General features: G+C 45.2%; 1 protein-coding gene across 1 annotated transcript; it reads left to right on the forward strand.

Annotated features, from left to right (window-relative positions):
* Positions 1-439: 439 nt before the first annotated feature.
* On the forward strand, positions 440-10,582 carry KPNA7 (karyopherin subunit alpha 7). Its single transcript, XM_050966574.1, has 9 exons — positions 440-574; positions 1,119-1,204; positions 2,945-3,213; positions 3,804-3,886; positions 5,996-6,259; positions 6,771-7,004; positions 7,577-7,759; positions 8,705-8,854; positions 10,455-10,582. The coding sequence occupies exons 1-9, from the start codon at positions 440-442 to the stop codon at positions 10,509-10,511; spliced, it is 1,461 nt and encodes a 486-aa protein (XP_050822531.1). The 3' UTR covers positions 10,512-10,582.
* The last annotated feature ends 644 nt before the right edge of the window (positions 10,583-11,226 follow it).

Raw genomic sequence — 11,226 nt, forward strand, 5'->3', positions numbered from 1 at the left:
AGTGGTCTCTTCTGGCCTTGTAATCTGTGAATCTGATGGTTTACCTTAATTTCTCTAGGATAGCACTAAAGCATTTACCACAGGAATATCACCTATTCTCCTAGTCACCAGAGCAGTTGTAAAGCATGTCCAATGGCAGATCATTACAAGATTCCCATTTTTGGGTCTTGCAGCGTAACTCTCAACTTGCCACAATCCCTTGCCCCCAATAATACATATGATTGTTGGTGCCAATCTGTCAAGACATGTCACAATATTTGTGAAGCTACAAAGCTTAAATAAATCAAACAGGAAATCTGAGCGGAACACTTGAAGACTAAACTTGGGAAAGACGTCAGATCACTTCCTAGAGAAATAATGTGTGCAGTACTATGAAACCTCTTCAGAGCTGATACTCACAAAACAGCTTGTAACATATGGCACTCTTCCTTCACAGGCGATGAGACGCCAGAGGATGGAGGTTAATGTAGAACTTCGAAAGGCCAAGAAAGATGAACAGATCCTAAAACGAAGGAACATTTCTTTCTCTTCCATGGGAGAGTGTCTTTCTCCAGAACAAGAGAAAAAGAATGCAGTGAGTACAGTGCTCTGCTGTGCATAAACCATGCCAGCTGCTAGACTCTGTAGCCAGGCTAACTTGTATAGTGACATAGTTGCTAGGCACTCTGTAGCGTTCACTGTAACATCTGAGCAGCTCAAAGTCTAAGTGAATCAGTTGTACAGGAAGACCATCCAAAATACACTAGAAAGGAGATGTCTGAAAACCTCTTCCAATGGTCTATGTTACTTTCTGTTAGAAGAGAGAACTGGGAAGAACCCAAGCTGGCTACTTGAGCAGTGAATGCAATGTGTTAGCTGATAGTCTGGCTACACTGGAACCTTCTCAATGAACTTTCAGAACTTGCAGGCTTATTCCTGCCTGGCACAAGGGATCAGTTACGTCTGAGGTTTTCATGGACTTTCTTCATCTGCCTCGTCCTGAAACTGCATTGCATAAAGGATGGATATTTAGACATGCAGTGGTGACCGATTGGGCCTAGGCTTCTAGTTGACTACAAAGATGAAGTCTGAGTCTTGGCTTACCTTGTCTGACTCTGAATCTCATTTCTCCATGACAGACTGCTCAGCTCTCCTTGGAGGAAATTGTTCAAGCTGTGAATGGAAACAACCCTGAGCTTCATCTGAAGGCTACTCAGACAGCCAGGTATTTTGTAACAGTTCTTTCTGTGCAATATAATAAAATTATTGATGTAGTGCCCATATGTGCTACAGACCTGTTCCCTGCTCGAGTTTTACTGCAGACCTAATTGAAGAACTAGAGAGGATGGGTTGTCCGGTGGTTAGGGTATTGGCATAGGACTAGACATCTGTGTTGAAGTCCCTACTTCACCAGACTTCCCATCTGACCTTGAGCAAGTTACTTAGTATGTCTGCCTCAGTCTCCAACCTGTAAAATGGGGATAATAGTACTTTACCACACAACTATGAGGAAGGGAAGAAATCAGACTGAGGTATTCAAATAGTGCAGCAATTTGGGGGAGAGGGCATGAAAGTGCCTGAAACAATGGAAGGGAAAGGGGCAAGGGTACAAAAGCCAGGATCCAAAACATGAGGCAACTCAAACATTAGCCTATGTAGCGATGGGGTGCTTCCTTGCTAACTCATGGGTGGGGAAAGGGATGAGTCCTGTCCTGTGTGAGTGGAGACAAGTGAGGGGAGGAGGGGAAAAGACCAACCAATGTCTGAAGCTCAGGTTAGAACAGTTTAAGAACAGACTTTAATGTCTGAGGGGACAAGTACTGTGAAGGAACATAGCTGGTCAAGTGTCTCCTCTCCTTGAAAGGGTTAGGCCTGCTTGAGGTGCAATTCTTCCTTCAGGCCACATAGCAGTCTCCCACCTTAGCCTTTAGAAGGCAGGGGGGTTGCTATGGCTGCCACCACTCACTGAAGGCTCCTCCTGGCTTCTTCTGCTGACTCGACTCCCTAGGCAAGGGCATCTGCTATATCTGCCAGAATGACTAGGACACCTCTATACTGTGGTTAAACCTGTGGCTGGCTGGGCTTCAGCTAAGAGGCTGTTAATTGCAGTGTAGATGTTCACAGGAGCCTGAGGTGGAGGAGTCCCAAAGGTCAGGCTGCAGCCCAAGCCTGAATGTCTGCACCACAGTTAAACAGCCCCTTAGCCAGAGACCTGCAAACTGGCATGAACCAGCTGTGGGGTTTTTAATTGCCACATAGATGTACCCCAAGAGCCTTCCTAAAGGTCCTGTGGTGGTATGATGGGCAGTGCAGTAATCTCTCTCCTCTGGAGACTGGTTCAAATGCATTTGCTTCACAAGTGACAAACTTGGCCTCTACTAATCTCAGCTTGTGCACATCACTAACAACTTGAAAACTAGATGTGACGGACCCCTTTCAAGGAAGAGGAAGGCCAGTCTTCCAGGTGCATGGCAAAGCTGTCCTGCAGTTGACTTTTGAGTGTCCCAGGCAAAATATCAACAAGCTGTAGGTAGTCAACCTGGCAGGCTGTACCAGAACACAAGTCTTCTAAAGGACCCCCACAAAAAAAGCAGTAATGCCTAAAGAGGAAGTATTACTGTTCTTAACATGCTTTCTCTGGTCGCCACTGCTCTGAGCCGTAGGCAAACAATGATATTGCTGCCACCGTGACCTCTTGATGACCCATGTGACTACAGTTTCTGTAGAAGACTAACTCTTGGGTACACAATAACACAACTACTAGTTTAGGCAAATCCAACAGATGCTGAATTCAGTTTTCCTATAGTGAGAGCTACAGGGTTTGTCTACTCACTGTGTAAAACACTCCAAGGTCCATGTGACTATCTGAATCCAAACTAGAGGATTGTGGTTCATCATTTCCCACTGACTGAGCGAAAAGGGAGAAGTTACCCTGAGATGCCATTTCCTGTCTGTCCCCCCACAGGAGGATGCTGTCCCGGCAGAGGAACCCACCTCTCAATCAGATCATTGAAGCAGGGATTATTCCCAAGCTGGTGGAATTCTTGAGCCATAATGATAACGTTACCTTGCAGTTTGAAGCCGCATGGGCACTGACTAACATTGCTTCTGGAACATCTGACCAGACAAGAGCCGTTGTAGAGGCAGGTGCTGTCCCAGCCTTCGTAGCCCTCTTGTCTTCTCCACATATGCATATCAGTGAACAGTCTGTGTGGGCACTGGGTAACATAGCAGGTAAGAGGCACTCTCTAGCTTTCACAAAATGGTGACCTGTGCAAGGGCTCTCCTTTGAAATGCCTCCAGATTTTGCCTTTTGATCACTGTTGCCTTGGCAATAAGCCCTCTAGCCTTAATGGGAACTATATATCTAGACTGCTCAAGGTATAAGGACTAGTATAGACCCAATAAATTCATCTACTCAACCTTGCTGTGGTATAGGCAAACCCCTTCAGCACACAAATGCTGGCTAACAACCCTTACTGAGACCTTAAATTCCTCTTATGAAGGCAGAGTACTCAATCTTTATTCCCCTCCCCCTCCATATCTGCCTCTACCACCCCTTTCTTGCCCAAGAGTGTGGTTTTGATTTTCTTAAAATTCAGTTTGTGTGAAGGGAAAAACTGTCTGGCCACTGAGTTCTCACCAATTGAAAACCAACAATACTTAATGGCTCTAGTCTGCCTACCAAAAATAAACCACCTCTTCACCTACTGTTGGCTGCAGGCGTAGACACTACTTGTAATACGTTCTTTAATGCATCAGGAAGTAGTCTGGCTTCTAGGTAAGACAACTGTAAACAAACCTTTCTGCTTTTCCCCACACAGGTGATGGCCCCATGTACAGAGACTCCCTTATCCACAACAACGTGATTCCTCCTCTGTTGGCCCTGGTGTCGCCTTCTACTCCTGTAAATATTCAGCTCCTTGAATTAGTGGCTATTAATCTGTTGACTAATTGCTGAACTGTGACTACTAATCACTTGTAACAAAGCCAAATGTTAACCCGTTTGTGTAAAGGTTGGATGGGCTCTGCTCTTGTGATAAAAGGGTTGGGGAGAAGGGGTTGGAAGAAAAGGATATCTTGTCCTGTATATAGTTAATGGTTTGTGATTGGCTAATTGGAAATGCCCACTGGATACAAACTAACAAAGATCTGACTACTTTCACCTGTTGGTGTTGCTTTGGCTATCTAATAGTGGCAAATGTAACAAGTTGGTCCCCCTGCACCTAGGTCTAAGGAACCTTTCCACTCTGGGCCTCATCTTCTTTTAAACCTCTCAATTTGTCTAGTGCTCAGTTGCAAACAACTGTCAGAACTAGATAGAAAGTGGTGAGATGCTGAATTGTCACTCCCAAAAGGATGGGGGCTGGGGTGGAGTAATAGGAGCCTATATTATAAGAGACCCAAAAATCAGGCCTGTCCCTATAAAATCAAGAGATCTGGTCACCCTAGAAGCAGCAAGGTTAACTTGTACTCTGTAACACACACGCTGCTCATGGGAGGCGTGAAGGAGGGAAGTAACACAGGGTCTGGTGTGCCTCCTGGCTAGTACTTGAGTCCGTGTTAGATGTTCCAAAACCAGAATTTTTAAAATCTTGGCTCTAAACACAAAACAAAGAATAAAGGGGGGGTTGGAGGTTGGCAATGCAGGTGTATTATACATCACTTTATCTGCAAATCCATGTGAGTGATCCAGGAAATTCACCAGTCCAGATCTTTACTACATAACTGTCTAATACTCTCTCTCCCTTGGATGAACTGCTTAGTCTGACCCTGCTAAAGGTTCCTGAGATGATAAATGTTTCTGGGGCTCCTCTCCTCCCTGGAAGGGCTGAGGCTTTGTACAAGATGCTCCCTGGAAAATGGCAGGGTTAGGGTTGGGCTTAGTGACCTGCATGGATGCCTACGGTGGGGTGTCCATAGGGCACTGATGTCCTATATTGTCCTTTCCTATGGGTAGAATAGAGGCAGGAGAGCCTGCTGTGCACTACTTCTGGGTAGAGGAGGGGCAGTTTAGGGCAGCGTTAAGCAAATGTCCTTCCCTTATATCAGCAGTTCTCAACTTCTATATTGCTGATGCCTTTCACATAGCAAGTCTCTGTGTGCAGCCTCCCCATATAGATTAAACACTTTTATATTTAACACTACTATAAATGCTGGGGATGAAACAGGGTTTGAGGTGGAGGCTGACAACTTGCAACCCCCTGAAGGGTCATGACCCCCAGTTTGAGAAGCTTACCTTAGATCTGCCTAGTTCTTGCAGAATTTTTGTCTCTTGCTACTGCATTCCTAGATGTACTCACATACTCTTGCCTCCTCCCAGGGAACAGCATGGATAGATTAGTTGTGTATTGAAAACATAATATGGTAGATGCAACTCTTTCTGAAGGACAGCAACATCTGGGTTCACAAAGTCAGTGCTTCCCTCCTGCTGTGATGAATATGGCCTGCACAGCACTAGCTATTCATAGCCTCTGTGCACAGTACATTAGATCAGCCCATGCTGAAATACCAACCACTCCAGATCAGAACTTGGTAGGGGATTACTCCATAATCTTGGTCCCAAGGTCCAGCAAATGCTTGCCTTGGAAACTGGCATTTAACTTGTAACATGCCAAACAGCTCTAGTTTAAAAATCCACTGTTTCAGTATCAGTTTGTCATGCCATCAGGTATTTATTTGAGATGTCTCACCAGGTAGCAATTTATCAGGGGGGGTCTCAGGGGGGAAGGAGACTGCCTTCTTCCTCCTACCTCATCTCAGATGGGGGAACCCTATTAACTCACCTCCCATCTTATCCTTTCTCTTCCCCAAAGAAGACCACCTCCCCAAACTTCACAGAAACCTGCGACTGGCTTTGCAGGATTATCTTACTGACTCTTTGCTGTTCTCCTCTAACTCGTGAGGAAATGCTATTAAATGGGGCAAATGCACCACTTCTAGAGTGCTTCCTTTCCCTGGTCTTAGCTTTGCAAATTTTCAGTCTTGTATGAGAACATCCTCCCTTGTGTTTCAGGTTGGGTTCCTGCGAAATATAACATGGACACTATCAAACCTCTGCAGGAACAAGAACCCTTACCCACCCCTTGAGGCCGTGAGACAGATCTTGCCAGTGCTCATTCGCCTACTGAAACATGAAGACAAGGATATCCTCTCTGACACTTGCTGGGCTATATCCTACCTGACTGATGGGTCCAATGATCGCATCCATGTGGTAGTGGAGACTGGGATTCTCCCGAGGCTGGTGGAACTCATGGCCAGTCCAGAATTAAGTGTTGTGGTAGGTAGAACACATGGCCTATGGCAAGGAATACTCATTCTATCATGAACCTCACTCCTCCACAAAGGCACAATTCAGTGCTACAAAGAGAAACCTAAAAAGCAAGACTCCTCCCTTCTAGGACTGGAATTGGAAGCATGCTGGAGGTGGGAGGGAAACAAAGGTATCCTTGTCCACCATAATGAGATTGTCTTGCTCCCTAGATTGCAGAAATAGTTCTGCTGCTGATCCAACACCCTGGTCTTGCTGGCTTATGGTTGCATGACAAAAGTTTAACCAAGCCAACTTCCTCTGAAAATGGGACTTGTCTTAAAAGTAGGACACCAGAGTTGTGCACTAGTTAGGTTATGGCTGCAGGGGCCAGCAGTATGAATGAACTTTTCTACTGGTTGGTGAGGGGAAACACTTGTTAGACTAGTTCTGCTTCTTGGGTGACTAAGTCTGGGGTACCTGCCAAAGACTGACTCCTCATCTAGCTCATTCAGTGAGTGAATCATTTCTCTCTACCTAGACCCCTGCTCTACGTGCTATTGGGAATGTAGTCACTGGGACCGATGAGCAGACCCAGATGGCCATCGATGCAGGTGTGTTGACCGTCCTGCCACAGCTCTTGCAACACCCAAAGCCAACTATACAGAAGGAGGCAGCATGGACTCTCAGTAACATTGCAGCAGGACCTTGCCATCAGATCCAGCAACTCATTACCTGTGGGCTGCTACTTCCCTTGGTGGAGCTGCTGGATAAGGTATGGGAGAAGCAGTGTGGGTGATGTGTGGCGCTGGGATTACCACTATGGCAAAAGCAGTGCTGAGTTGAAAAAAACCATGCTTCCCCCTTCTAGTCTGAGCCTTTGTTTGGACTAGGAGGAATGGCACATGCTACTACTCTTCAGGTACTCTGGCCTGTTTCGTGTGCCTTTAAAACTGCAAGGGAGCTGCACGCTTTTCTTGCATGCCCCTCATAGAAGCATGCAGGTACTCTTTCCCTATGACCAACCTCTTCCATACAGACCTCACAAGTGTCAGATGACCTGTGCCTGCTGATAGTTATGAGTAGGAAGATGGAGTGAGGGCAGCTGGCTTCAGCAGTGTTAATGACCATGCTCAGTACAAGCCAAGCAGCAAATTGGGGGAGAGGGGGAAGCATGACCCTACATGTCCCCATGTCACTTCTACAAAGCTTAGCTTAATTCAAGAATTAAGCAGACTCCTGAGACTACAGGCGTATCAAGGAAACTGTCTAGTCCTTTTCAACTTGTTACATTTTGTAGATATAGGTGAATGGATCTCCAAGTTCTAACATGCATCTCTCTTGCAGGGAGAATTTAAAGCTCAGAAAGAGGCTGTGTGGGCAGTAGCAAACTTCACAACAGGAGGCACTGTACAGCAAGTGGTGGAACTTGTCCAGTATGGGGTCCTTAAACCTCTGCTCAATCTGCTCTCTGCCAGAGATGGCAAAACTATCCTGGTCATCCTTGATACAATTTCAAATCTCTTCCTGGTAAGACCTTCACTTCCAGTGGTCTTGCCTTTTTTTGTAAGTGGTGGTTTTTCCTTTGGGGGGGCCTCAAACTTGTATGCACTAGGGTTCCACCTTGCCTGTGCATGTGGATCGCCAGTATTGGCCCTACCCTTGGAATAGGCTGTAGGCAGTACAAGAATGCAAGTGTTGTCCCAAAATGACTACTAAATACCAAAAACTTGAGCTGACTTGGATAACATTAAAAGCAGTGCATAGAGAAACAGAAGCTTGGATTCCTGCTTACAGCTTTCTTCTCTTATAAGAGGATGAAACAAGCTATTATGGCACTACAGCAGTGTCCTGTGTAAATATTGGCCCCCTCTGGAAATAAACTCCTATTGACGGGCTGTGTAACAGCACAGAAATAGAGTTCTTGAAAACTAAAGCTTAATATTTAAATAAAAGTACTGAGGTTAACAACTTAAGATCACAACTGGTCCCAGAGGATTGTAACTAAATCCCTTGGAGCCAAGTACGCCTCTACCTTGCTATAACGCAACCCAATATAACATGGATTCAGATATAATGTGGTAAAGCAGCGCTCTAGGGGGTGGGGCTGGGCACTCCGGTGGATCAAAGTAAGTTCAATATAATGCAGTTTTATCTCTAACGCAGTAAGATTTTTTTGGTTACCTCAAGGGAGGGGTGTACTTATTGTGTGGTTGAATTTTTGGAAATGCCTGAGCTTCAGGCCTCATTCTTGTAGCATTGCGGGATCCAACTGGAGAGCTTGCAGGTTACAAACAGTGTACCTGCATGCAGGCTTTGACTCTCGACAACACTTCGGTGTGCAGGAGTGGGGATTCAATGGATTGTCCCAGAACAAGGGGTCATCTGATGGAGTTAAATTTTCAGTATGTCAAGAAGGCACCTCATGGCAGCTGGTGTATCTAATCTCCTTGCTCCTTTTCCCAATCTCCACAGGCAGCTGAGAAGCTGGAGGAGACAGAAAAGCTGTGCTTTTTAGTGGAAGAACTTGGTGGCCTGGAGAAAATTGAAGCGCTGCAAACCCATGATAATACTATGGTTTATCGAGCTGCCTTAGGTCTCATAGAGAGATACTTCGCTAGTGAGGTATGTGAACTGGAGAACAGTATCACATGTGTTCTCTGAATAGTATCTTGTGCCAGGTCTCTCCATCCAGGCTTTCAGGACCCTGAAACAATCTTGAGTTTCTGCAGTTTCTTAGCCTCAGACTGTGCCATCATTCATTTCACAGGTATCGGTTACTAATCTGGACTCCAGAAGTTCAAGACTTAAGTTAGGTTGAGTTGATGCCCAACAAAGTCAACCAGATCCTATCTTGCTGCTGGAGTTCCTTTTGGCTGTCTCCAAATGACATCTGTTGGAATGATTCAAGGATTTATATGAACTGCAAATGTAAATAGGGTTCACTTATTTAAACTTAGCTAACTTATTGGCATGAATGGAAGACTAGACTAAACATCCTACTCTAACTGAGCATTCTTGTCAAGCTGCTAGCCATATAGGTAGAAGATCAGATCACGTTAATTCACAATAAATCTCCCTCTATCAAAGGTTAAGTTTAGAAGACTGGTCTTATGCTGTAACTCTAAAGTTATGGTTACAGTTGCATTTGGGGAGGGGAAAAGGATACAGGGAACTTAGCCCTGTCATGTGCCCCTTTGTGACTTCTCGTAACTGCAGTTGCAGCATTTGTGCATGTACAAACACAGAGCGTAGCTGTGCTGCTAAAGTATCTGAAATGTGTTCATAATATCATTAGGCTTAAAAGCGAACACTCATAGAGATGAATTGGGGCACCTTTAAATGACAAGCTTTTTGAGCAGGGCTTCTCATACCAGTCTGTTCAGCACCCAAGCACAGTGGGACCCAGATCCTGCCTAAAATCTATAGGTGCTAGAACATTAGGATGTTCATATCCCAAACCTTAAGGTCTAGAAACTATAATTAAAAGGAAACACTCTCTGCAGGATTTTAAAATGACACTTGTAGGGAAGCCTCATGTGTTCTGGGTAGCTGACCCAACCTTGAAGGATTTGGGGGCACAGGAAGTAGGCAGACTAACATCTTCCTTACAAAGAAACTGTCAGGCTGTAACAGCAGTGATCAGAGCTTGAGTGAACACAGAACTCTACTGCAATGCTTCTGTGAGACATGTGACCTGTAGCCCATCTACACAATCAATACAGGAGGCCTAGAATATCCCTGCTTTGTGCAGCACTAGATGGGTTGGAACAATACCTGAACTAGTCCCCAGTCGTCTTGTCACTGCCAGTGACATGACTGATCTAAGGATTCCATGGCTATAAGAAATGAGTCACTTAGTCAAGTCAAATGGCCAGTCTCCACTGCATGAAACACCCCTAGCTAACTGCCCCTGATTTGTCCATGCTGCAGCTGGAAGCAAACTCAGGCAGCAGCTTGACCTCACAAGCCCATCCAACCTCTTGGATCAGGGCTAGGATGGCAAGCTGCAATCTCTATAGAGCTAGTTCTAGTGCACTAGATTGAGTGAAGCTAGTGCGAGTGTCCAACTACTCAGGCTGGGAGGCTTGCTCTCCAGCTGCAGCTTAGACCTACCTTGAGTATTTCCCAGATTTTAGAAGAGGGCAGAAACTTGGGCCTCAGCAATCCCAATGAGCTGCTACTGCCACTGTCATTCAGCTGATGAGTATCTGCCTTTCTCCAGGAGAATCCAAACCTGCAGCCAGAATCTGACCAAGAAAGACAATCCTTCAGCTTCTAAAGATGAAGCACCACAAAACACTGAGCTGGTGGGTGGAGGTGTCGTCCTGTCTGGCTGCCAAGCCCTTCAAGAGGAACAAAGGTGTTCAGTCATCTTTTGTATTTCTGAAATCTGACAATAAATCACTTTCTGGATTTGTACTACATGCTTCTGAAGCCTCTTTCCAATCACTGCTGTGAATATCTTCAGCAGGGTCTGTTCTAATATCTCAAACACTATTGTAGTCCACAGAACTCTTTTTCAGGCAAGGGGCATGGATGGAAAATTCAGTCCACTTAGTTCACAAAGCAAAATAAAAGCTTTCCTAAGTTATACTTGGAAGACTTTGTAAGATAACACCCTGATGCTTAGTGTTAGAATAAAGCAAACTTTCATCTGGCCACATGTGATGAAATTTTCAAGTAAGCTTGGACACGACTGAAACCTTCTTAGCTATACAATAAGCTATTTAAAGAGCTTACATCTTGTAGGCAAAAAAAACCAGCTGACCCCAACAGAAGGGAACTAAATGCACTCTTTCCTGGTTGACCTAAGCATCTGCTAAAGAGGATTCGTACTTTCTAAAACTGGCCTCAGTTCAGGCCAAAATGCGGCCTGAACAAATAAAGCTGCTGAGTTAGATGTCAGACCTTGTACTAGTGGCAAAACTAGCTGTTGGAGCAAGCCCCAGCTTGCCTACAGTGGTCAAGAAAGCAAGCATGAGCCCTTGTTTACT

This window comes from Gopherus flavomarginatus, chromosome 9 (assembly GCF_025201925.1).
Source record: "Gopherus flavomarginatus isolate rGopFla2 chromosome 9, rGopFla2.mat.asm, whole genome shotgun sequence".
Classification (NCBI taxonomy): Eukaryota; Metazoa; Chordata; order Testudines; family Testudinidae; genus Gopherus; species Gopherus flavomarginatus.

Bases quoted from the DNA above. Each gene is read 5' to 3' on its own strand.
- KPNA7 (XM_050966574.1), top strand. From the start codon at position 440: ATGAGACGCCAGAGGATGGAGGTTAATGTAGAACTTCGAAAGGCCAAG. The intron at 3,214-3,803 runs GTAAGAGGCACT...TTCCCCACACAG, and splicing joins GGCACTGGGTAACATAGCAG to GTGATGGCCCCATGTACAGA. The intron at 8,855-10,454 runs GTATGTGAACTG...GCCTTTCTCCAG, and splicing joins AGAGATACTTCGCTAGTGAG to GAGAATCCAAACCTGCAGCC.